Source organism: Eleginops maclovinus, chromosome 1 (genome assembly GCF_036324505.1).
Source record: "Eleginops maclovinus isolate JMC-PN-2008 ecotype Puerto Natales chromosome 1, JC_Emac_rtc_rv5, whole genome shotgun sequence".
Classification (NCBI taxonomy): domain Eukaryota; kingdom Metazoa; phylum Chordata; class Actinopteri; order Perciformes; family Eleginopidae; genus Eleginops; species Eleginops maclovinus.
The window spans coordinates 20,928,459-20,953,778 of NC_086349.1; the positions used below are offsets into that span (position 1 = coordinate 20,928,459).

General features: G+C 39.3%; 2 protein-coding genes across 5 annotated transcripts; one reads left to right on the top strand and one right to left on the bottom strand.

The window, feature by feature from the left end:
• Window positions 1-10,444: 10,444 nt before the first annotated feature.
• smim29 (small integral membrane protein 29) lies at window positions 10,445-14,594 on the top strand. Of its 2 annotated transcripts, none has more exons than XM_063881007.1 (5): window positions 10,445-10,531; window positions 11,020-11,317; window positions 11,558-11,583; window positions 11,718-11,823; window positions 13,079-14,594. In XM_063881007.1, the coding sequence occupies exons 2-5, from the start codon at window positions 11,210-11,212 to the stop codon at window positions 13,145-13,147; spliced, it is 309 nt and encodes a 102-aa protein (XP_063737077.1). In that variant the 5' UTR covers window positions 10,445-10,531; window positions 11,020-11,209; the 3' UTR covers window positions 13,148-14,594. The 2 variants fall into 2 exon arrangements, with proteins under 2 accessions (XP_063737077.1, XP_063737068.1); XM_063880998.1 differs by having other exon boundaries at window positions 10,476-10,683.
• Window positions 14,595-14,683: 89 nt separating this feature from the next.
• On the bottom strand, window positions 14,684-22,475 carry hmga1a (high mobility group AT-hook 1a). Of its 3 annotated transcripts, none has more exons than XM_063881020.1 (5): window positions 22,338-22,475; window positions 21,265-21,380; window positions 20,217-20,297; window positions 17,531-17,587; window positions 14,684-16,716 (listed from the first exon to the last, which is right to left on the bottom strand). In XM_063881020.1, the coding sequence occupies exons 2-5, from the start codon at window positions 21,358-21,360 to the stop codon at window positions 16,645-16,647; spliced, it is 306 nt and encodes a 101-aa protein (XP_063737090.1). In that variant the 5' UTR covers window positions 21,361-21,380; window positions 22,338-22,475; the 3' UTR covers window positions 14,684-16,644. The 3 variants fall into 3 exon arrangements, with proteins under 3 accessions (XP_063737090.1, XP_063737099.1, XP_063737106.1); XM_063881029.1 differs by lacking the exon at window positions 22,338-22,475 and adding an exon at window positions 22,104-22,252; XM_063881036.1 differs by lacking the exon at window positions 22,338-22,475 and adding an exon at window positions 21,834-22,061.
• Window positions 22,476-25,320: the final 2,845 nt, after the last annotated feature.

Genomic DNA, 25,320 nt, shown 5'->3' on the forward strand with positions numbered 1-25,320 from the left:
TCTCAGTGCTGGAACAATATGACCTTGCTGTATATTCTCAAAACGGCCAAAACCATTGTAAACAGAGTCTTCCAAAAACCCTAGCAAAAGGGACCTAGCAAAATAATGGACACGTTTTGGGAAACATGGAAAGGTCAAAGGAGTATAGCATTGATATCATTCAATCTCTGTGTTTGTCACTTTTGTATGACTGATTTGTGTATGTTAGCTTCCTAAAACATGATACATGATGTGAGGTTGGTTCATCAATGTGAACAGTTCAATACAATTGCGAAAATGTAACAGCATTGTTGTTTTCTGTGTTTATTAATGTAATCATGTCTCCATTGAACAAGAGCCATGCATAAAATACATTCATCAGAAAAAGAGAAGAGATGATTTATGCCAGATTTGAGCTAATAGCTCATTTCCATCTGCAGTCCCTGGGTAAGTACACACATAACAATCAACAAACCCTAAGCAGCATAGACTGTCACACACACACAATTATAATCATATCAGGAAAACACAACCCCCTTTCAATCAAGTAAATAAAGAAATCACATCAATCAAAGATCAAACTATTCAATGTGTGCAGTCTTATAAATACCTGGGGACGATAATAGACTCAAAACTCACTTTTCAAGCAAACTGTGAGGCTGTGTGTAAGAAGGGGCATCAGCGCCTGTTCTGTTTGAGGAAACTGAGCCGTTTCCACATTGACAAATCCATCATGACCCTCTTTTACCATGCTTTTATTGAATCAGTCTTATCATTTGCACTAGCAGCCTGGTTTGGAAACCTCCCCTTAAAAAATAAAAACTCACTCAATCAAATAGTGAAGTGGTCTAGCAGGCTGATCGGTGAGCCACAGCTCAACGTGGAGACCCTTACAGAAAACAGTTACAGCGCATAACTGGTTCAATTTTAAACGATAGTTCCCATCCACTACACACAGAGTTTCAGCTTCTCCCTTCTGGGCGTAGGTTTTTAATCCCTAGGTGCAGAACAAATAGACACAAACACAGTGTTGTCCCTGCAGCCATTACACTGAGGAATAAGTCATAGATATATTTTGCACAGGTGTTTTTTATTTATTATTGTATTTGTAAGTTGAATGATGTGTGATATGTGCCTCTTGAATGATGTGTGATATGTGCATCTGTTATCCCTTTCCCATATGTGTGTATGAGGACTCTACTACTGCAAACAAAATCTACCTCTGGGTATAAATAAAGTAACTTGAACTTGAACTTGAAAGGACATTATAATTCTGATTATTTTTACTAACTCATACAATTGTGGTTGTTGTGACAACATGTCTCATAACCACTATAAGCAGACCCTTTACAATTCCCCTCTCCTGTTAGGTGCATCTTGAATCAAAGGACAAACAATATGGCTGCCTTCACTCTTTAAGGATTGATGCAAGAGGTTGTATCTGCCTGTAGTCTGCAAAGTGTTAATTATTTAGTTTCCTACAAGGAGAAATCAAACAAAAACATTGAAACAAGCATCTCTGGTCAGGGGAAAGAACATTCTTGTTTTTGTTTTTTTGCAGCGCTCATCCTTTAAACTCTCAGTGGAGCAAAGCACCCTGCCAAAGCCACTCAACATCTAATGCAAACAGGGTGAAGAGAAGAGGTGTTTGTTTTGTGGAGATGAGGTGGCTTGAGGAGCAAATGCCCTAAAGCAGATTAACTGGATGCTTGGGTCTGACTTTTAGGAGCAATAACTTCATCTGCTTATATAAATGACACAGAGTGGATATTTGAAAACTACAGTCCCACAATAGTTCATAATAGTGCTCCGAGCTGTGCACGCATGCTTTAATGCAATCTCTTACTTCTGTTAAATAATAAATGTGTATATGCAGGGATTCTCCACACTGCATTCATAACCTTGACCCCTCACCTATTAAAGCATTAAACTGTCAAATTAAACTGATTTATTTTAAATCTATATTGAACACTTGCAGTCCTTCAACATTTAAAGACTGTCAAAATGAAAAAGGTTAGGCTTTTCTCTTCCTTCCTTTCAGTTTCCTTTAAAAAAATAAATAAAGCGCTCTCAGAGTAGTATCCCCCTTCTCTCTGCTTTACTTACTACTGAGGGAAAATTAACCCACAATGTACGAGACATTTTATTGGACCAATTAATTTCATTCCACATTCTAAGAAAAACTCAAACATTGCTAGGAAGGAGCTTAAGGTATGGTCTAAGTGTATTTACTCAAGTATTACAATTTTGATGTACTACTAAAGAGTATTCTCCTTTTATGCAACTTTGTACTTCTACTGCTCTTAATTTATCCAATGACTTTGTAATGACAGCTGTGATATAGATTATCACAGCTGGTACTTTTACTTTTGAAACTTGAGTATTTTTTGATGCCAATACTTTTGCCGTTTTACTTTATTAAAGATGTCAATGCAGGACTTTAACTTGCAAAAAGGAAATTTATAAAGTACCTTTTCCACTTTTGAGCTTAAGATTGTGATCACATTTGGAACCACTGTGACTGGTTTATTTCAATCTACTTTACCCAAGTTTATCTGAAGGATAACATCAATTTACATTATACCACAATGGCTTAAATTACAAATCAGATTTAATTGAATACCCAACATGGTCTTAGGAAATCACAAATCTACCCTCATCTGCCCCCATGTTGTTAACTCAAAAGGCGTTCAGTGACATCTAGTGGCAGCAGGCTGGAAGTGAAAACCCAGCTGTAAGATTATGAGATGCATTTTTTCTCTTATTGTTAAAATGTTTGGTAATAGTTATATAATAATGCAGCACAATTGCAGGGAAATATTATACTTAAATAAAAGTATTCATATTAAATTTGATTTAGAAACAATTCCCAGTCATTGCTGCGCAGGAATTGTTCTGAATCATGTAATTTTTCCCAATTCACGGGATCCAGGCAAAGCAAAACCTACACAAGTTGTTGAGTCCACAAGTCAATTTAAAAAAAAATGAATAGTTAGCACAATGTAAACAAATTCCCAAATTGTTCCACTTTAATTGATATGCGTTTATGCAGTTTATCCTTTTAAAACAATATATTATATAATATATTAAAAAGGTGTAGTAGAAGCAAGCTAACAGGAAATTCAAGAATTTCAGTATCACCAAAGTAACCAAAGAAAGAAGGAATGGTTCCAATGTGAAAAAATGAAGTAACACTTTGACATTCCATGGTTTTTATCTTTCCATTCTATTCTAGAGCTTGGAATTCATCTATGAACTCACGAAACATTCTAAAGTCAGGTGCAGATAAAGCTGTGTGGGATCATTCGGTCATTCAGTTTTGGCGAGTGGACGAGAAACAACCTCTGAGAATCCCAAATCATTTTACACAAACAGCTTGAAACAGCTCAAAGTCACTCAACGCGAAGCATACTGAAGCCAATACAGGTAAGTTAGTGTTTTATTTAGAAGTGAATCTGTTGCTCAACTGAAAGAAAAACTGTGAAATATACCAAATTAGTTTCTTAGAGTAAATCTATAGAGTTTTTAATACTGTTTTTCAATTAGCAGTGGGGTATTGTGGATAACAGCAGGCTGCAACTTGTAGATTTCCTCTATAATCTCTGATTTATTCACTTGTTCATCTTAAATCTAAATAATCTTTGGTGGCAGGTCTATATCATGTCTGCACGAACACCAAGCCATTTTGACAACTCATTAATGTGGGGCTTTTAAAACAGTTATAAACATTAATGAAGGCAGAAAATCATTCAATTGTGGCTATTGGAATAACAAACTAATACTTTTTTACCTTTGCTTTCAGTTATGTCGTCAGTTTTGAAACCTCAGCCCCTGGTCAACACGATCTCAGACAATTACAAGATTTTAGAAGTTCTGGGAGTGGGAAGCTTTGGACAGGTGTTGAAATGTTTGAAACTGGACACTGCAGAGACTGTGGCTGTGAAGGTCTTAAAAAACGGAAATTCAGATAGACTCAACATGATAGAGGTGAGCTAACGCTGGATAATCACAAGTCAAAGATGCATTATTGGACATTGCCTGAGTCTTCATAAATATTTGCTTGTACACAACCTTACTGTTTTATGTATCCCCAGGTGCTCATGCTGGAAAAGCTCAGATGTTTGGATTCTGATAAGTCCAACATCGTCAGATGCCATGAATGCTTTCAAAGGATGGACCGGACGTTCATGGTTTTTGAAATGCTGGATCTGAGCCTCCATGATTACATGGACAAGAGAGAATGGCAGCCTGCACCTCTAAACGGCATAAGAACGGTGATGAAAGATGTAAGGATACCAGAGAGAAAGAAATTAGATTAGATATAGTTTTGTTGATCCCAGTTTGGGAAACCATTCTCATCATATAAACATTGTGTAAATGGCTTCACTTGCAGTTAGCCACAGCGTTAGAAACTTTAAAGGGTATTGGACTGATCCATACGGACTTAAAGATGGACAACGTAATGCTGGTGGATCATCACTCACAGCCGTTCAGGGTGAAGCTCATTGACTTTGGCCTAGCCATAAAGACCGCTGACGTCTGGCCAGGCCTTGTAGTGCAGCCTCTCTGGCATAGGTAAGACCTCTAGACCCTTTATCATGGATATCTGTCGATGTAGGAAGTTCACTGCCATCGGGCTGTCTCTTATTGAATATTTGGAGAGGAGCAGTACGCAGTGTAGCCTAAAGGAAATGTCTGTATAAGTTGTATTTTTATTACTTTAAAAATGACATTGTATATTCTCTGTTCTTTCACAATAAGGTCCCCTGAAGTCCTTCTTGGTCTGCCATTCAATGAGGCCATCGATGTGTGGTCTCTTGGCATGATAATGTCCGAAATGCTCCTCGGCTTTCCGCTTTTCCCAGGAAAACATGAGTATGATGTGGTGAGTAACATTGATGGTTCATTTCTACATTTTTCCTAATGTTTGTAATATTGTTTTGATATGTACTAATACTTTTAAGGTCAGGCATATTTAATACATGGCTAATAGAACATGTTTAGAGTAGTCAAAATGATGTTACGCTGTGTTTTGTCTCTAGCTCCGTTTCATCATCGATCTCCTTGGTGAACCACCAAGGAAACTCCTGAATAGGGCATTAGACACAGAGTTGTTCTTCAAGGGAAGAAGCAGATTCTGTGTGCGGATGGATTGGACATTCAAGGTATGGCCCTACAACCTTCTTTGCCAAACATGAATGATCCTCCATTAGATCATTAGTATAAAAGCAATACAATGTCTTCTTCCAGACGCCCTTGGAGTTTCACCTGGAAACAAAGCGGAGGACGAGTGAAGACAGGGATTACACGTTTTCCTCTCTGGAGGTGCTCAAAACAGTAAGCACACACAGCAAATCCAGCTTCGAGGCAGAAGACAGAAGAGCTTGTGTGGAGCTTTTGAAGGATATGCTGCAGCTGGACCAAAAAAAGAGGATTACTCCGAAACAAATCCTGGTCCATCCATTCACAACCGGGAGCAACAACTGTCTGTATGGGTAAGTATGTCTGTTTGACTCTGTAACACTATCTCAGTGGCACACAGGTTTTCAAACAACAGTAGGCATTTTAGATGACTTTAAATGACTAATGTAAGGTTCACCATGCGCAATATGAACATGATTATAAAAGTGATTATCCTTTTGTAGCACTGAAACTGTAGAAGCTGACGGTTCCAGCGAGAGTCAAGAGACTGAACAGACAAAAGTTTGCAGGTATGTAATGATTTATGTTTTTTTGGATATGTGGTAAAATGGAAATAATAGTTCTTCTATCAGTTTGAAGCATTTGCTGGGAACTCAGCATGCTTCTGACTGAGGGGAATTTTTCTAAATGTATCTGAACAACATATTTTATGGGAACACCACTTGTGAATGCATGCATCTTTGTTTACCTTTAGATCCTCTGAACCCTTGTGTAGTCTCAAAGAGCTGCCACCTGGGGTCATCGAGGTTCAGACAGATGAGAGGACCGTACTGGTGGAAGAAGCTACCAAAGAGAGCAGTGTCATCAGGTAAGGCCACGGACCCCTCTGCTGAGAGTAAAAGAAAATGAACATGAAGTTAGGCGATGTATAATGATCATAATGTTCAAACTTAATGTAATCAAAGCAGGTGACATAAGATGCACCTTTTCCCCAAAAAGTACAAGATTAGTTTCAATGTAATCTAGACCTTTTGATCTCGTATGAACCAACAATTACCCTTTAAGTGTTTGTGTGTTTGTGTAGGACCCAGACTGTGCAGGGAAAAATGCCCAGCTCAGGGAAGGCTGAGATTGCACAGGAATTTAAACTGGAGTCAATTTCTGGTGAGGATTGGGAAATGAAAAGCTTCATAATGGTTATTGAAAAAAGCCATACTGAAGCTCCCAAGTCCAGCAGTGAAGAGTCCTTGCCTGCACCTGGTAGGAAATATTTACCTCATCATTTTCTAAATTGTCACATTCTTTCAAACTCCATTTCTTCAAAGTTCATTAAAGCTCTAACTATACTTTTAATGTGCAGTGGTCAGCGAGCCCAGGAAGAATACGAAGAAGGGAATCAGAGGATTCTTCTCAAAAATGAAGAGGAATATCTTCTCCTGTTTCTGTGTGCCTGGGCAGGGCGAGGAGTGAAATAGTCTGTGAAGGTTTTGCAGTGAAACTCACTCAGTTCAACATCAGCAGCTTCAATTTCCTTTACTCTGACACGGGTGTTTAAAACTCCTTCAAGTTCTCAGGAGATTCACTGTCAAACTTCACAGTCACTTCTATGGGCAGCGCTGCACTTCCTGTGAGAAGCAGGAGCCGTGTCTGCATGGGGTTTCTCCGGGGCTCCCGGTTTCCTCCCATATATTTACAATAAATTGTTCATAAATTACAAATCTGTATATTGGTTGTACATTTTCAGTCTATAAATAGGACTGAAATACATTTCAGTGTATAAATTAAGATCTTGTTTTGCCAAAAGAATTCATGTTATTCACATTTATTCTGTATTGTGTCTGTATTATACTGTCTATATTTATACCTGCTCTATAGAGTATTCATTTTTAATAGTACTGTTTATAATGTTCATACTTCTATATGCTGTTAATAGTGTAAATACTTCAGTTTGTATCTTTCAGATGTATATTTGCATTATACTAGACATCACTCTGCACTTTATTGCCTTTTTTGCACTTCTGGTTAGATGCTTACTGCATTTAGTTATACTAATAATGGTACTTTGTGCAACGCCAATACACTTGAATCTTATCTAATCTAATTTTGTGTGAGCCCTCATATTCATTGCAAGTACCCCAAAAGAGAGTCATCAAACAGTAGCTTATGTTCTCAATTGTCTCCCTGGATGCTCAAAACCAGTTGAAAAATGCTGTCAATTATGCAGAGAGAGAGAAGCTACATTTTATACTACGTTAGATATACAGTGGGGCAAAAAAGTATTTAGTCAGCCACCAATTGTGCAAGTTCTCTCATTTAAAAAGATGAGAGAGGCCTGTAATTTTTATCATAGGTATACCTCAACTATGAGAGACAAGATGAGGAAACAAAATCCAGAAAATCACATTGTAGGATTTTTAATGAATTAATTTTCAAATTATTGTGGAAAATAAGTATTTGGTCAATAACAAAAGTTCATCTCAATACTTTGTTATATACCCTTTGTTGGCAATGACAGAGGTCAAACGTTTTCTGTAAGTCTTCACAAGGTTTTCACACACTGTTGCTGGTATTTTGGCCCATTCCTCCATGCAGATCTCCTCCAAAGCAGTGATGTTTTGGGGCTGTCGCTGGGCAACACGGACTTTCAACTCCCTCCAAAGATTTTCTATGGGGTTGAGATCTGGAGACTGGCTAGGCCACTCCAGGACCTTGAAATGCTTCTTACGAAGCCACTCCTTCGTTGCCCTGGCGGTGTGTTTGGGATCATTGTCATGCTGAAAGACCCAGCCACGCTTCATCTTCAGTGCCCTTGCTGATGGAAGGAGGTTTTCATTCAAAATCTCACGATACATGGCCCCATTCATTCTTTCCTTTACACGGATCAGTCGTCCTGGTCCCTTTGCAGAGAAACAGCCCCAAAGCATGATGTTTCCACCCCCATGCTTCACAGTAGGTATGGTGTTCTTTGGATGCAACTCTGCATTCTTTCTCCTCCAAACACGAAGAGTTGAGTTTTTACCAAAAAGTTCTATTTTGGTTTCATCTGACCATATGACATTCTCCCAATCCTCTTCTGGATCATCCAAATGCCCTCAAACTTCAAACGGGCCTGGACATGTACTGGCTTAAGCAGGGGGACACGTCTGGAACTGCAGGATTTAAGTCCCTGGCGGCGTAGTGTGTTACTGATGGTAGCCTCTGTTACTTTGGTCCCAGCTCTCTGCAGGTCATTCACTAGGTCCCCCCGTGTGGTTCTGGCATTTTTGCTCACCGTTCTTGTGATCATTTTGACCCCACGGGGTGAGACCTTGCGTGGAGCCCCAGATCGAGGGAGATTAGCAGTGGTCTTGTATGTCTTCCATTTTCTAATAATTGCTCCCACAGTTGATTTCTTCACACCAAGCTGCTTACCTATTGCAGATTCAGTTTTTCCAGCCTGGTGCAGGTCTACAATTTTGTCTCTGGTCTCCTTTGACAACTCTTTGGTCTTGGCCATAGTGGAGTTTGGAGTATGACTGTTTGAGGTTGTGGACAGGTGTCTTTTATACTGATAACGAGTTCAAAAAGGTGCCATTAATACAGGTAACGAGTGGAGGACAGAGGAGCCTCTTAAAGAAGAAGTTACAGGTCTGTGAGAGCCAGAAATCTTGCTTGTTTGTAGGTGACCAAATACTTATTTTACAGAGGAATTTATAATTAATTCATTAAAAATCCTACAATGTGATTTCCTGGATTTTCTTTTCTCATTTTGTCTCTCATAGTTGAAGTGTACCTATGATGAAAATTACAGGCCTCTCTCATCTTTTTAAATGGGAGAACTTGCACAATTGGTGGCTGACTAAATACTTTTTTGCCCCACTGTATAGGCATACATAGTCAATGACTTCTTTTCAAAATGCCGTGCTCTGAAAAGTTATGCAATGTTGGTGTCATTGGTAGTGTAAAGTCACTGAGTACATTTACTCAAGTACAATACTGAAGTACAATTTTGAGATACTTTTTGTTCACTTGAGTATTTCAATTGTTTGATACTTTTTACTTCTACCCGACTGCAATTCAGAGGTAAATAGTGTTCTTTCATTTCACTCCATTTATTGAATAAGGAATTGAAACACCTTTACTAGCTTTAATAAACACATTCATTTATCAATAATGATAACCAAAACACATATTATTCTGGAATGGACCAATCTGCATAATGAGTAGGCCTACTTACTTTTGGTACTTTAAGTATACTTAAATGCCAACTTTGTACTTTTACTTGAGTAACATTTTTAATGCAGAGTTGTACACACTGGTACTTCTACTTTTACTTAAGTAACCTACAAGATTTGAGTACTCCTCCCACATCTGGGTGTCACTGATCACATTTGTGTTACAGACCGATTGTCTATAACTTTCAAATAGTCTCTTAACAATTGTCATTCATCAATGTTTGCAAACATGCAAATGAACTTTTATTAATGTCTATATAACTTCTTAAATGCAGATATTTATGGTACACTTCGGTATCAGTGCTTCTTACCATGTGTTGCTGCTGCAAGTGTCTCTGTCATCGTGAAAAGCAAATCCACATTTTATTTATAACCTCAGGTGTTCCCTCCTGTCCTGATTTGCCCTTTTACTCCTGCTTTCTTTTCCCCACATAGTTTGAGACGGCATTCGACTGGGCACACACATTGTGCTCCTAAATGTGAGGGTATAATGCGAGCCTCCCTGTTTTTATGGTTTTGTTCGGCTAACCATGCTTGTCCAATTTACCCTACTGTGTTGCCCTGCTGCTTACACCTGTAGCAAAACAAAGCTAAGACCCACACCAGGTTAAATCTGTTTTATCGGAGGGTTCTTTAATAACAAGACCACGTGGCTGGTTGGCACCAAGATATACTAGTTTTTCTTCAAAGCCGTCCTTGTTTGCTTAACCTCGTTCATCGTAACTGCAGGCACTGCACTTCAACAACAAGTAACGACAGCAGCAGCGCCACTTCAAAAAGATCCAATCAAATTGCAAAGGGGAGACAGGCAATCAATGACAGGTGGTGGCATGTGCCTTAATATTTAAACTATGTAAATAATGAAGAAAGGGAAAAAAAATGATCAATGTCAAAAAATGAATGTGTGATGTTGTGATGCTAACAGATAATGCTCTTTTGTGATGCTATCTTCTATGCTAAAACGCTCCCATAACACCATATGAGTGGGAATAAATCGGATTCTATACATAACCAACACTTATATAAATAAAAAATAAGTACATGTTATGCAGAGTGTGACATTTAATAAGTGAACTTTTGTTGTTTTCATAACGCTTTTATTATGAAAGTGTCACACAGGAAGTGTTAACGGAAGACCAACTGCGTGAAACCACAACATAAACGTAACTCTAAAGAGAGGCTCTCCACATCGCACAGTGAGTGAGCATTTACTCGTCATTAAAGTTAAACAGGTTTATTGTATCGTGTTATAAACCAACCTTGCCGTGATGCGGAGGGCTTGTTTCAGCTTGTTTGTGAAATAAAACAACTTGTCGGCTCACCTCGTCATCTACCGGAGCAGCTAACGGTAAAGGCTGTTTATGTAGCTAGTAACGCAGGCTAGCCGTTTGTAACCGTTATCTCTGCGTAGCAACGTTCATTGACAGGTCTTGTTTTACTCTGCTATTAAACATAAGCAAATAGCAGGAACCAACTGATCAAAATGTGGCTTGTACGGCACTTGCTAACATGACATATGCTGTTTATATTGTATTGAACTGGCCCAAATAAAACCTCAAAGCCTTTTTGTAAATGTACGGGGACGATATCCAACCAATTAACATTTCTGCCCTTTTGTGACCTCACTACTTCCTTGACGTGCTTATAACAATGCGCGAATTCTTTTCATTCCGTTTTCCATCAGATCTTTTCGCTGATTAGGAAGGACAGTGATACCATGTGGAAGTCACATGAACGACAAGGATGAGGTATAAACAACCAGAGGGCAGCTTGAGCAGAGATCTGCTGCACACTGTGTCATAGGGAGGGGGTTTGCTGCTTGTAAACACCCTGCACAAGCAGCCCCCTGTGTCCCCCTCTCCTGAACATATGCAATGAACAGCACTACTGAGCCCCCTGCCATCATCGATGGGGATGTGGCAGTCAGCTATGTGTTGGTGCCATTCTTCCTCATCACTATCATTGGAATAGCTGCAGCAGTGGTAAGTTGGGTTTGTTGGCATTACATACTATACACAAAGTTGAACTGCTAAAAACATATAGTCTGTTCAAGGTGCAAAGTTAAGTAGAAATATTAACATTAATTAGGAGAAGAAGAAGCCACTTTATTGATCTCACAAGGGGAAATGAATGATCTTACTGTTAAAAAGGCATTGCGATCACTCAGTATTGAGACTTGCATGTACACATATATGTAATACTCTTTCCTTTGTCTGTTTCAGGTCATGTATATTCGTAAGAAGAGAAGGTAGGCTTTTAATCTACCTTTTGTTGATTGAATGACACAATGCTTTTGTGATAACAGTGATTGCTTCACTTATTTGTTTCAGTGTAAGTCATTAAATCAGAGTTTGATTTCTTTCTGTTTTGTGTGTGCTGCAGAATTGACAGACTTCGTCATCAGCTGTTACCTGTTTACACATATGATCCATCAGAGGAGCTTAATGAAGCAGAGCAAGAAATGTTGTGGAGAGAAGAGGACACAAGGGTATGATGCACCATTCATTGCTTTGCAAACTTTTGTATTCTCTGGGACATTTTTAACTACAAGTGGCACAACTGTAGTTTTTTGTCAAAATGTATTTCACTTAAAATGCTACGACAAGAAATGTATACATTATTTCTACATGTAGAGGTTTATAGCTATAATACAACTGAAAACATTTCCTCAAAAACATGCCTACTGTGGACTTGGTTTCTCTTGGTGTATTTTTTTTTTAACTGTGTGGTTGTCGTTGGTTGCGCCATTTACTCTCAACACCACAGCAGTTCCTCAATTGGTTAGTGACTTCCTTTCCAACATAGAACCCAGACGAAAGAATGACATTCAAAAGTACAGTAGTAGCGGTTGTTATAAGGAAGTAGATCAGTTGCAACACTTGTTTTATTTACAAACCTCCAATGCCTTACAAAAGCAAGGAAAACAAAAGAAACAGGGAGTTCCTCAAGAAGATCTATTTTAGTATACATGTGGCTCTCATGTTATTTAAAGTTAAAACCAACAAATGACACAAGTAACTTTGACTGGCGGTAAAATTATGTAGTTTAGAAATTGATGAAATAGATGGTAACAGGTAGAATTACACTACAGATATAAAATATTTGCCTGGTTGATTCCAGTGAACAGTTATGCACTGAGCCATGATAAACACTAGGTGGCGGTATTGACCATGGGCAAAGTCATGTTTTACTCCACTTAACCTATAAATTGGGGAAAAACGTCATAATATGAAGTTCTGTATTTGTCAAATAGACTACTATTAAGTGATTTAAGGGGAGGTTCAGCTAAAAAGCAAAACAACATTTTTTCACTGACTACAGCTCGTGTTTTTTGTCCATCCCTATAAACTCTGCCGCTAATCCAATACACAGAGTGAATTGAAATGAATGTTGTTGTTCAGAACTCCAGAAACACTATCCCTGTTATTAATCCTCATATTTTTCACATTGTGTCTTAGAGTGACCACTATAACCAGGACCTGTTCTTGAAATGATGTTACTTTTCAATTTCAAATGTTTAAGTACAAATGAAACATCGATCACCTCCCTTGTTTTCTTTTCATTGTAGCTTGATAACAGCATAGGTTTGAATGAGACCTTGCGGTTTGCTGTGTTCTTTCGGTGATTTGAATGAGCTGACCCTGACAACAATTAACATATCCTCATCAGAAACATTATTTCCCCTAACTTATGCCTTTTAAAAAACCAGCGAACTGAACTGTTTTTGCACTTTATGTCCTCAGATTGTACAAGGTTGGGCCAAGAGTTATCAACAGCGACGCCCTCTTCTGACCAAAGACGTCAATGCATGATGATAGTGAGCCATGGCATAGGACATCAGTGTGGAGACAACCTTCAGCCACATCAGTCATTTATGAAGTCACACACAAGACTTCCTTTTGGTTGTACTTTTCCTTGATACCATTTGCCGTTATCTCCCTGTGAAAGTCCACATAGATTGACTGTTCTGATGCCAATCCTTTGTGCCTAATAGATGCAGTACCGTACATTTATTTATTTGAAAATTATTTATTCAAACCTTTTTTTTACTGTGACATTACTCATGGTTGAGAAAGGTGGGATCTCTCACAAGATTTCAAAAAAGTTTCTGTAGATTTACTTTGTTGTTTACATTTATTATGTTGTTTTGGGCAACAAGTGGTTGTGTTCCTGTGGTTTGCAGTAGGCATTTCATTACGGGCTGTGTTCACAGTGTTGTAGGAGTATGCACGAGTTAAAAATATTCTTAATGTGAGAGGGTTTAAGATCACTGCCTGGTTAGGTTATTTTTGCAGAGGTTGTTTGCGGTGCATTAAAAACAAACATGGCTTCTTTAAAAAATTGCTTTTAGTTAGATGTGTTGACATGAAACTCTGCATTATGACTTAAAATCAGTTTTAATTATTTTGATATAGCTATGAGATTTATAAAATAGATTTGCTGTTAAAATTAGGTCGGGTGAAATTCATTTCAGTTTCATTTTGTGTCAAAAGGTTGGTTTTAATCTCCTCGCAGAACTAGCTGCCCTACAACCCAGATCTTTTTGTGGTTTAGCCAATTCCTATGACTCTTATCAATGGCATGAATAGCCAGAAATGGAAGTAAATAAAACCAACCTCCTCCCATCCTCAAAATGAGCGGTGACCAGTGCCCTAAATATGTCCGTTCTACAAGGCATGGCACCAGCAAAAAGTACCTCCAGCTGAAGATGAATGCCATAGGTCTGACTGTATCAAGCACTCAGGAAGTCTTTTTTTCTTGAATTGTAACCTTACCTGACCTTTCATTTGTGAATGTAAAATACAAAAAAATATAACTGTAGAGGTTATTTAAGAGGCACATTCATTGTGGATAAAGTGTATTGGACAGATAATGTCTGGACTCATTAACGACTAAATAGTAAGAGGTACTCTGGAATAAGAATTGCATTTTGTATAGATGTTAGTGTCATTTCAGGCCCTAAGACTTCTTTACCCAAGAGCATGTTCCTCTCTGCTCATCTTACTGTTGACTTTCTATGCATTAGTTTCTCATTTGTGAAAAACATAGGAAATTGGTAGTCACAAATGAAACTGTATAAAAAAAACACGTGAAAAAAACACGTCAACTTTAAATGGAAGGCTCTGATTTTAGGCTGCACATGATAAACTACTGAAATCAAAATGTGAATTTGGCAACACCATTACATCTTCAGACTGTTGAACCAGTTTGTTTTGAGTGAATTGATTGAAGCTATGAATAAAGTAATATAACTTCGCATTGAGGGTAATTGTCTTTATTTGCCTACTTGTTCTTTACGTGTCCAATTGTATATTGTTGAGGTGGAAAACAACAAGGTGACAACAAAGTGACAAAGAAAATTCTCTTTATTGACCATTTCTGATACAAATTGTTGTAGGGCACCATAGAAATATAGACATTGTACATTTATATACGGTGTACATTAAAAAGAATGATCCCATCTTAACGCGTTGACAGTATATAAATGAACGGTTGCAAGATGTCGGTATGTAAAATGATACCCATATTGTCCCAAGTAGTTGATGAATGTTGGAAAAAATAAAAACATGAAATGACCGTTGTACTATGATGGCGATGGTGGCTGTGTGTGGTAGTGCCAAACACACATCAGCCAACAGAATGGTTAAGTGGAAAGAGCGCCTAGTCTATCACAAATACACAAATATTTGTCCATGAAAATCTGAACCAACATTTCAGTGCACCAGAAGAATAAAAACACACCTGCTAATCTACCACAGTCAGCGAACAGTTGCCAAGCTGACAGGTCTCCCTGACTTGCTTCACACATTTAAACAACCTGTCTGCAAGCTCCGGTTATGAACGAGCCAAGATGTGCTGCGTGTGTGCACACACACACACACACAATCTCAAACTTGACATCTTAAGATACCGCATTACAGTCCGTTTGTAAGAAAAACAAAAATACATTTTCCAATTCATGCCAGAGGTTACATTTCAAAAAAGAAAACCAGTTTAATGCAATTATATGGTTAAGTAAGCTGTTGATTGAGGTATGAAAAACCAGGCCTTGAATCGCCTGTATGCAGTTTTCCGGGGTTTTTAACTGAGGTTGTAGCAGCTTAGGTAGGTGGAAAAACCCAGGTAAGTGTACTGTGACTGCGGGTTCCCTGACACTTAGAAATACAAACATTACAACACACATCTTCAAAAGACTAAGAAAGTTTATTACTATACTAAGTGATGACAGAAGGACCAAACTAGGTGAAGCGGTGAGAGCTAGATGGAATGAAAAACGTACAGCCCTGTTGGATAGCAGTGCCACTATCCTCTATAACAATCAAACTCCTCGTTTGACCGATTGCAGTTTGCCTTGATTGATTGGGTGAGCGCGTAGAAACCGAGGACCGCATGAAGACAAAGACGCCAACAAAAACAGCATTTGTAAAAGCTCCCTGAAGAAATGACACTGATGCCCTCTGCCTAGAACTCTGCCAACCCTATTCTTAAAAACACACATTATACCAAAAAAAAGTCGTATTATATCATGAAAAGCAGCACACTCATGTTTTTTATTTAATAAATGGTATGTAACCCGAAGGAACAAAACAGTAAGTAATCAGACCAACGATACACCTTACATCTCCCCACTGCACGCTGAGGACCGGCAACAAAGTTTGCAAAGCATAACTCTTATCTAAACTTTCCTAAAGGACCGGTTAAAGATGAATCTGCTCTACTGGTGGGATGTGGAGAAATCATTTATGCAGAAATGAAGGGGAAAAAAACACCACCACTTCTACCATCTTTTACCTATTCTCATCCTAAATGCTGAAGCTCAGCTCCATCTATAATATGATGCAAGGGATAGGTTAACCACTTCACACAAACACAAAAAAAAAAACCAGCAAGTACAGGTAAAATTCACCTTTGTCCAGTACAAAACATGAAGAAAAATTATATGCCCTACCATCTCAGATGCGGGTATAACACATAAGTAACATTAAGCGGAGGAGAGTCTTACAAACCGTCTGAAGGGGAAACCAGGCTCCTCAGAGCACACTTTTGTCCAGTATAAAAGACTTGTGATAACATGACGTGTAAAGAAAAGGGCTGTTACCTTTCATGTAATTCTTAGATCTATGCTTGAGCAAGGTCCATCGTTCTATCCAGTGCTGTTGCATGATATTTGAACTGTGTTAAGCCTCCTTTTGGCAAAGGGTGGCTTTGTCGTGAACAGTGGTCATGTGGTGGCACTGGTGTTGGAGATACAGCCCAGTTCTGGTTAACAGTAAGTCAGTATGTTGAGTGAGGTAGCATGCGTTGTGAATTACTGGTCGTTTTCTTCTTCCTCTTCTTCCTCCTCCTCAGATGATTCCTGGGATGCCTTTTCTTCCTTCTCCTGTGACAGAAAGAGGGAATAAAAATCCAGTCAGGCCTCGGCTACACCCACAGGGAAAATGTCATCAACTTCCTACAACAATGGCTGCCTGTGATTCATGTCTCACAGTGACTGTTTCTACTTGTAACGAGCTCTAACACCAACATTACACAAAAATGTTATTATAAATCTCTTTGATTAATCACTGTGGCATGAAGAACACCCAGGGGAAGGGTGAGCCATCTGTAGTGAAGTGATTCATAAGAGTGGTGAGTCACAATGAGGCATACTGCTTTTCCTCCCCTCACTCACTCACTACTGCCCAAGATGTTCATTCATAAAAATGAGGTCTGGTTAGAAGGGTAACGTTGGGTCATTGCTTCTGTGACTAATTCAAACCAGACTTCTTTCTAAAGTACGCCCTAACCACTCATGCACATGACAGAATGTTACTATAAGACCGCAATTTTCTCCTAGATTTAACATGCATTTTTGACCTGCTCAGCATGCTCTGATAACTCAGTTCACTGTTTTACTGCTGGTTACTCAACATGTGGATTAGGAACTTTTCAAGAAAATTGCTACGCAAGTTCAGAGCTGCCTTTAAACACTGCTTTATGAGTCTGAAGAGGCTTCTCTAAATGAACACTGTGCATGACATGAATAGCTGTGATGAGTAAAAATGACTCATCCGAGAGGAAGGAGGCAGGCAGGGGAATTGGGAAAATGCAATTTCAGCCTGCAGACAGTCATACCAATCATAATTCAATTTGGGGAGGAATGGTTTAAACAAATGCGAGTACTGTTGTTACACGGTTTGTCAAGGGACTCTTACCTCCTTCTTAGGTCTTCCCCTGCGTTTTGCCCCTACAGCTGGGGCAGCCGCTGCCTTCTGTGAACAAGGGAAAACGGAACACGGTTAACAGAAGTATGGGCAGGGCTAGTGTTGTTTTTGGCGGCCTGTTTTATTGTTAGTTTAGTTAGTGTCAAACTGTCATTTAGTTTTAGTCACATTCATTCTCTTTGTAGTCTAGTTTCAGTTGACTAAAAGTCTGAGCATTTTTTGTCTTATTTTAGTCAGAATCTATTTCGTCTAGTTTTAGTCGGCGAAAACTGATGACATTGTAGTAATGCAAGTCTAGTTAACACAGTCAATATAGTATAGTACCTACCTAGTAGTATAGACAAAAGCAACATTTTCTTTTAGCCAAACCCATTTCAAAATCCAAACAAGGTTATCTTATTTGTTACCTTATAGACTCAAAAATACATCCATTCCAGACACGGAAGACGCTCTGATTTGAATTTTCAACATTTATTTTACCAATCAAACATTAGAAGTACACACATATATTTAAATAAAAAAATAAAATAGCATCACATGAAATGGAATACATTCAAGTTTAACATAAAGAGTAACAAGGTGCTTGAGTAATCGAGCTACAATAACTTACTAAAAAGTGCAAATAAAATGTGTGTGACATCTCAACGGCAACTACATAAACTGGATGTGTTATTTTAAGACTGGTTAACTTGTCACAAACAATAACAAACAAAATGTTCCCGTACACATGACTCTATGGCTATATTTTTGACATCAGATTTTGTTTTCACTGGTGCCCGGCAGATAGAGTATCTCTGATTGCCGTAAAACCCTATTTTGTCAAACTGTTAAAAGTCTACACCTTCAGCTTTCAGCTGTTAACACTGTGTGTTGGCCTGAACTTACCTGAATATATTTGTTCAGAAATAATAAAGTCTTCACAACCAAATGAGGATCAACAATTTAGGATCAGCAGAGTTTGTTTTTTTGCATGGTTGCTTATGAAAATGCATCCCTCTGCAGCTTCATGTCTTCTATTATGAAAACTTCCATCACTAACACAGAGGACATCCATCATGTCATTTAACATCACCAGCAGTAAAACAAATACCAGCAAAAGTGTGTTTATCAAGCTGTTTATTTTTATTACTTATTGCTGCTGCTTTTAAATCCACTCTGCTGCAGAAACCTGACCGCTATTTCATTTGAATAAACGTCACTCGTCACCAGTGCGCATTGCATCCTGGGATATCGTACACCGCGGAGGATACATCAGATGTATCCTCCAAATCCGGTGAAAGTGGGCCGCATTCGGAGGAGTCTTGTCTTTTAAAAACAAAACTAAAAAATGGACATCCTTCTCTCGGGGGAAGTGACGCAAGCGGTCTACGAATGTAGCCTATGAAAGATGCGGCCGCTGTATTGAGACACGGCTACAGGAAAAAGAAATACTGCAAAATAATAATAATAATAATAATAATAATAATAATAATAATAATAATAATAATAATAATGCGCCGAAATAACGTTATAACATTTCGTCTCATTTTGGTCAATGAAAATTTTAGCATGGTTTTTATTTTGTAAACCGCATTTAGTCTAGTTTTTATTTGTCATTGTATATTTAATTATAGTTATCGTCACATGAACAGCATTTACATTGCGTCTCGTCTGTCACGTGATAAAGTTTTGTTGGAGACGATATTTAGTGATAGTTTTCGTTGCCGAAAGCAACACTAGTCAACAGAGCTATGGGAAGGGGAAATGCATTTTGTTATTTTCTAGCTCAGAGACCGGCTGCTCTGCTCAGTAAAATACTTTTTGGGGGAACAAAACGGGTGTAAACAATACAAATCTCCACAGAACTCCGCATCTAGCTGCCTGCAGATGGCAGTATTAACTGTGTAATGATACAGATGGAAAGGGGGCATTGGGTTCATTGGCTATTATCTGGAAGGCCGACAGGAACTGCACACAGGGCACTCCAGTTCGCTGGCCACCTGGTCTGAGGCTCAGAGACAGCTGGTGGGACTGAGCGGACACAAACCCTCTGCAGCTCGGCCCTCGCTGCAAAACTTTCATCATACATGCATGTGCATTCTACTCTGCTTCCCTCTCCCTTTCCCATACATAGCAGTGAAGACCGAGCGCATGGCGGAGCTGGAGGGTAGCGGCGAGGGAGAAAATCAGTTGTTGCTATGGAGACGACAGGCAGAGAAGAACTAGGGCTGTGTGCTGGGTGGGGGCGGAGGGGTGCTTAGTGTCAGCTTGGAAACAGTCTTGCGGCCTCTGCACCTGCACCACACTGTGCATGACAAGCTGCAGGAAGCTGGAGGACAGGAAATACAGAGAGCATCTCTCAACAAAAAAAAAAGAAAACATAAGGCAGTAAACCAAGGTCTTTACAATGGGAACCCAAAGCCAGGCTATTTCTGACACCAGGAGGTTGGGGGGGGGGGCAGCCAACAAATTTATCACAAGTAACAGCAGGATGTCCTTGTAAGAGGATGGGGTTAGCTACCGTTAAGCGTTTAACCAAAATCGGGGATTAGAAAAGGAAATGATTGCAAGAGAAGATGGGAGGGGGAACACCATGTGCCGATTCCTCGTCTTTTTTTGAATGGCTGTCAACCAGGTGAATGGTGCATGTAAGCTGTTGCTGAAATCGTGACTTGTTGGCAACAGAGCATTGACTTACTTTGCCCTTGACGACAGTCTTGTTTTTGCTGCCCTTCGGCCGTCCTCTGGACCTCTTTGGAGCAGGAGACCCACTTGCTTCCTAAAAAAGTGACAGTCAAATGATAGTTAGCATAATATATAACATTATGAATATAAAAAGGGAGCGGAACGTATTTGGCGAATTATGCAGGAATGAATATACTTCTACATGCAAGACTCAAATAGAGAGTGTTCCCTTTTCAGGGTCATTGCAACAACTTTAAGACAGACAGGTGCTCAGAGCCACAGGTTGCCATGGGCCGTCATAGAAACTCTTTATGGAATGTTCAAAAAGGCGCATACGCATTGTTTTAAAATAGTAATCTGACATTACATCTAATAAGAGCCTCAATGAAAGCAGCCACTCTGGGGTAGGAGAAAGAATTTACATTGAACGGGCTCGATTACCATCAACTCCAAAGTGCAAGGTGAATTCAGTATCTTGTTCTGTTATAATTTGTGGTTGTAAGCCATGTCCTTACGGTGCCATCTCCTGTTGCATTACGAGTGTGTTTACAACCACAGCTCATAGCAACCAAGCAATTCAATACTATAAAACACAGCGCTGAGTGACAGCTATACAAGCCATTCTGTGCTTCCACCCAGCTATGTCATCCATTACATGACTAGCATGGGTGGGTCATGAGCGGGAGGGGGAGGGGGTCAATACTGGTTTAAAGGTGTAGAGTTACAGGTTGCTTACAAACCAGTGAGACACAGGAAGTTTGTAGACTTCTACACTTACATCAATAAGGGGTGAGCAAATGGTCACTGTGGCTTGCTGCAGCCATATCTTGATTGACTGAAAGGCTCAGTAGAATAGCAGGGGCTTATGTTATTGATATGCATGAGCACCTTTCCTACAATAATATCTACCTGGGCATCAACAGATGTGCTCTAAGGGCCTGTTTTGCTTCTGTACTTCCCCTTAATACACATGCACTTTGTTGTGTTGTAGGTTGGTGATATGATGGAATACCACCCGGATATGATAACACAATTGTCAGATAAGTAATGGCACTACTCACGTCAGAGGTCTTTTCCTGGGGCTGCTTGCGGGGTCTTCCACGCCCCCGCTTCTCTGTTGCCTCCTCTTTCGGTGAGACTGTCCCCTTGTCGCTCATGTTTTCTTAGCTTTTCGGACCTAGGAATTAAATCACACCGGTCAGGCTTACTGCAAGACAAGGCATCAAGTTCAAACATGCATATGCAACACAGTTAATACAGGGGCTACGAAACTCACTGACCGCAACAACAAACCAAACAAATAAATAACCCGGCAGACCACACACCGGTAACGCGTTCAACTCAATTAATCCGCGCTTATTTCCAGGTCTATTTCGGGATGATCTGAGCTCCTTCACCCACCCGACTGTCCCTCATACACGATTTTTTGCAAACATCTAGCATGGTATTGCTAGCACTCTGTAGGCGGTAGGTGCTCGCATAAATCTGCCTAAAGACTAATGAACCCAACGCTCCCTTCTCGTACCGACCATGTTCAGCGGCCCTGTGCTGTAGTTGGTTGTTGTGGCCAGTAATCGGGCCTGCACATGAGACTATCTCACAGCATGTATCGTGCCATGGAGATACTAACCGAAACACAACGGCTGCTGTGTCCTCTGTGGTGTTTGCAGGTTCAACCGAGCTTGCATGGACCCTTTAAAAAACCACACACGAAATGCAGGCGAGCAGGGTGCGTTGGGTTCGCTTACGCAGGCGAACACCCGGATAAGAGCAACAAAAGGCGGCTTCACATTTCGAGCATGCCGTCTCCACTCGCCGGAGCTCACGCTCTTTAAAAATTAAAATATGGTTCTGTTTTATCAAACATGCAAAGTTTCACAGTTGCGTTTCCTGCTCTCACCTTTATCGTCGGCTATAGCCTCGGCTCTTAATTTAACCCGAAATGTTTCCTTTAAGCCTGGCTGGTTGTACCCGGTTAAAAAGCCTTGCACAGATCTATAGGCTACAGCTTTTATTCGTCAGACTGTACACAGCCCGCCCCTTTCAAATCCCAGCATGCAGCGTTAACTATATCCTCAACTATGAATGAGAAAGGAACAGGATTTAGAGAAGAAATAAGACTTTAAATTCTTACCAGCAGGTTGAGAAGTTTGATCCTTCGACGTCCTAAAAATAGCACGTGTGTCTTGTCTCGGGCAGATAACGGAAAAAGGCGCCAGCCAGGAGGAGTTTTCAAGCAATTTAAAGAGCCGCCCTCATGGGAAGGCGGAGACAATAAATGGCCCACCAACAGTACGAGACAAGCCCCCGCCCCCCCTTTACCCTTCTTATTCACCTGGTTTGATATCAAAACACCAAAAAGCATGTGTACAAGTTGCACAAAAAAAAAATCAATGGAAGACATTTAAATAAACTGTATCACATATTGTATGCATGTGCTCAATAGTAACCTACATACCACAGTCTTTATGATGGTGAGTGAACTATGATCTCCCCCAATGCAAACACAAACCGGTTTAAGAACAGAGAGGCATTTCATGTAAGTTTCCACCTTAAGCATTATACTCTACAGAAAAAGAGATCCTTCATTTGAGTAAAAGTATAGCGGAACCTCAACATAAGAACCCTGTCAAAAAGTTATTCATTTCAAAATTTTAATGAAAGTAAAAGAAATGAGTTTACTGAATGCAGAAAAAACTGTATATTAAATGATAATACAATCTGTAAAGCATCATGTGATGAACAGAACAGATGTGTTTGATGTTGTATCTTCATTTGTAAAGTAAAGCCACTATTATCAAATAAAAAGCACAATATTCCTCTTAAATGAAGTGCAGGTTAACATATCATGATCTGCAGAAGCAGTGTAGCACACTCTCAGTCTTTGTCTTCATACTCATCATGTTATGTTCATGATTTGATACCATTTCAGTGTTTCGAAACTGATTTGTGGCCCATTTTCTCATCCTATTACTTTAACTGTTTGTTGCTGCCTATCTTGCAATGTACAGTCTTTAACCACAGGCAAGTAAACTAGTAATAAAAAGTATAACTCAAACTGTAATTAGCCACAATTAAATAAGGAAAAAAGCATGACATGTATAGAAAATAAGAAGTACTTAAGAAACCCAAAGTCATTCTGCTTTTCTTTTTTATAAATGGCTGCACATTTCTTTCATTAATGCAGATGCCCCCGGAAACAACTAATAACATACATGTTCTTTGCTCAAACCAAACTCTCATTACTTTACAGACAGTATAAATACATAAAAAATGTTCAGTTTTTTTTTTAAATGTGAATAAAAGACAGAAAAGAAAAGAAAAGAAAATGTTTTTGTATGAAGTGGACTTTATTTCAGCTGTGGTGATGCACATTATTTCAGTAAAAGTTGAATTAAAATTACAAAGAAATTCACTTTATACTGTTATCCCACACTATATGTGACTACAAAGTTATTTCCTGGCAATAAATACATAAAATAAACTGAACTGACAACTTCTACCTATTTCATTCATACAGGTGAACTCTTCAAGTTATTCCCAGTCTGTGTTGATTTGGCCATTTTGCATTTGAAATGGATAGACTTTGGATGTCTATTGCATGGGTGTGGTGGATACAGAAGAGATGGTAAAATTAAGGTATAGAGACGCTCCAAACTGTGCTCTTATCTAACCAACTACTGGTACTTTCATACAAGGGTGTCTGATGCAAATGAACTGCCCATCTGGAGTTGATGGCTCCTCTACTATGCAATTGAAAGCAGATACTGAGAGGGTAGACTGAAAGTGGTAGACTATTTGCCTTTACTTGTGCATACATCATCTGTGGTCTCAGGACTTATTTTTAAAAATAACTTGATCCAACAAAAGTTTTAATTATTTCGTCAAACTAAAACTTTTGTCCTCAGACTGATATCAATATACTGTATGTTGATGAAAAGACAGGGAGTTTGCTGAAAAGAGGATTGGATAGGGAATGAATGGAGCAAGCGTTTTTTCTCAATGAATCCAATGTTCTGCTCAGCATGTGCTTGCCTTGCATGCCACCCCCTTCCCTCCTCATTTCTCACTCTATTCACTTCCTTCCTCTCTATCTTCCACAACTACTTCAGCCCCATCCCCCACACCCTCACACATCTCTGCCATACCCAGCCCCCTCACTGTGGAAGGAGACAGGGAAATAGGTCCACTGTGTGTGTGTGTGTGTGTGTGTGTGTGTGTGTGTGTGTGTGTGTGTGTGTGTGTGTGTGTGTGTGTGTGTGTGTGTGTGTGTGTGTGTGTGTGTGTGTGTGTGTGTGTGTGTGTGTTGGTGTGAGGAATGTTGTCCTTTTCAACCGCTGGCACCACCTGGAGACCAATGAGGGGACTGGATGAATATAGGACTGGATTTGAGATGATTCATAACAAATGTTGACATTTCAAAATTCTAAAATCCAAACACACTTGAACATGACAACAGAGCAGAATTGTGTTTTATCCTGTCATATATCAAGAGGATGGTCTTTAAATCTGAGATAATCATTTTTGCACATTCATGTTTACTAATGCCTTCGTGCAGCAGCTCTCATTATGTGGTGTATTTTGTTTTCTCATTCTGATGATCCTCAAGAAGCAAACGCTGCAAATAACTGTGTATTATCACTGTACAGATAAAGGACATGTCAGCAATTTGTATACACTGCGCTGTTGTCTGTCACTCTCAAGGCCAGAATGAGGAAGGAATTCAGCATCCTAGATAATGGTCCTCCTGTTTAATAAGTGAGATCAGGTCAAAACCTTGGTAACATGAAAACTGAATTTTCATGAAATACTGTTTTGATCAATAGTAGCTGAATTTACTTTGGCTCTTGGATTGTGAGGAAACAGATTTATTCTGAGACAAATTATATCATGATATTCAAATATATTTACTTTTCACCGAAAATAAGTACATTTGAACTGTGGTTACACTAAATCAACATCGTGTCACAGATCCAAGTGACCAGATTTGAACCTGTGGCTAAAGAAAAACCACAAAACACACCGGGCAGTCAGTTTGAATTTAAATGCTAATCAAATCTTCCAAGAGACAAACACTTCCACATCAGACTGCCTCTTCAGAGCCGTCTCCTGGCTCG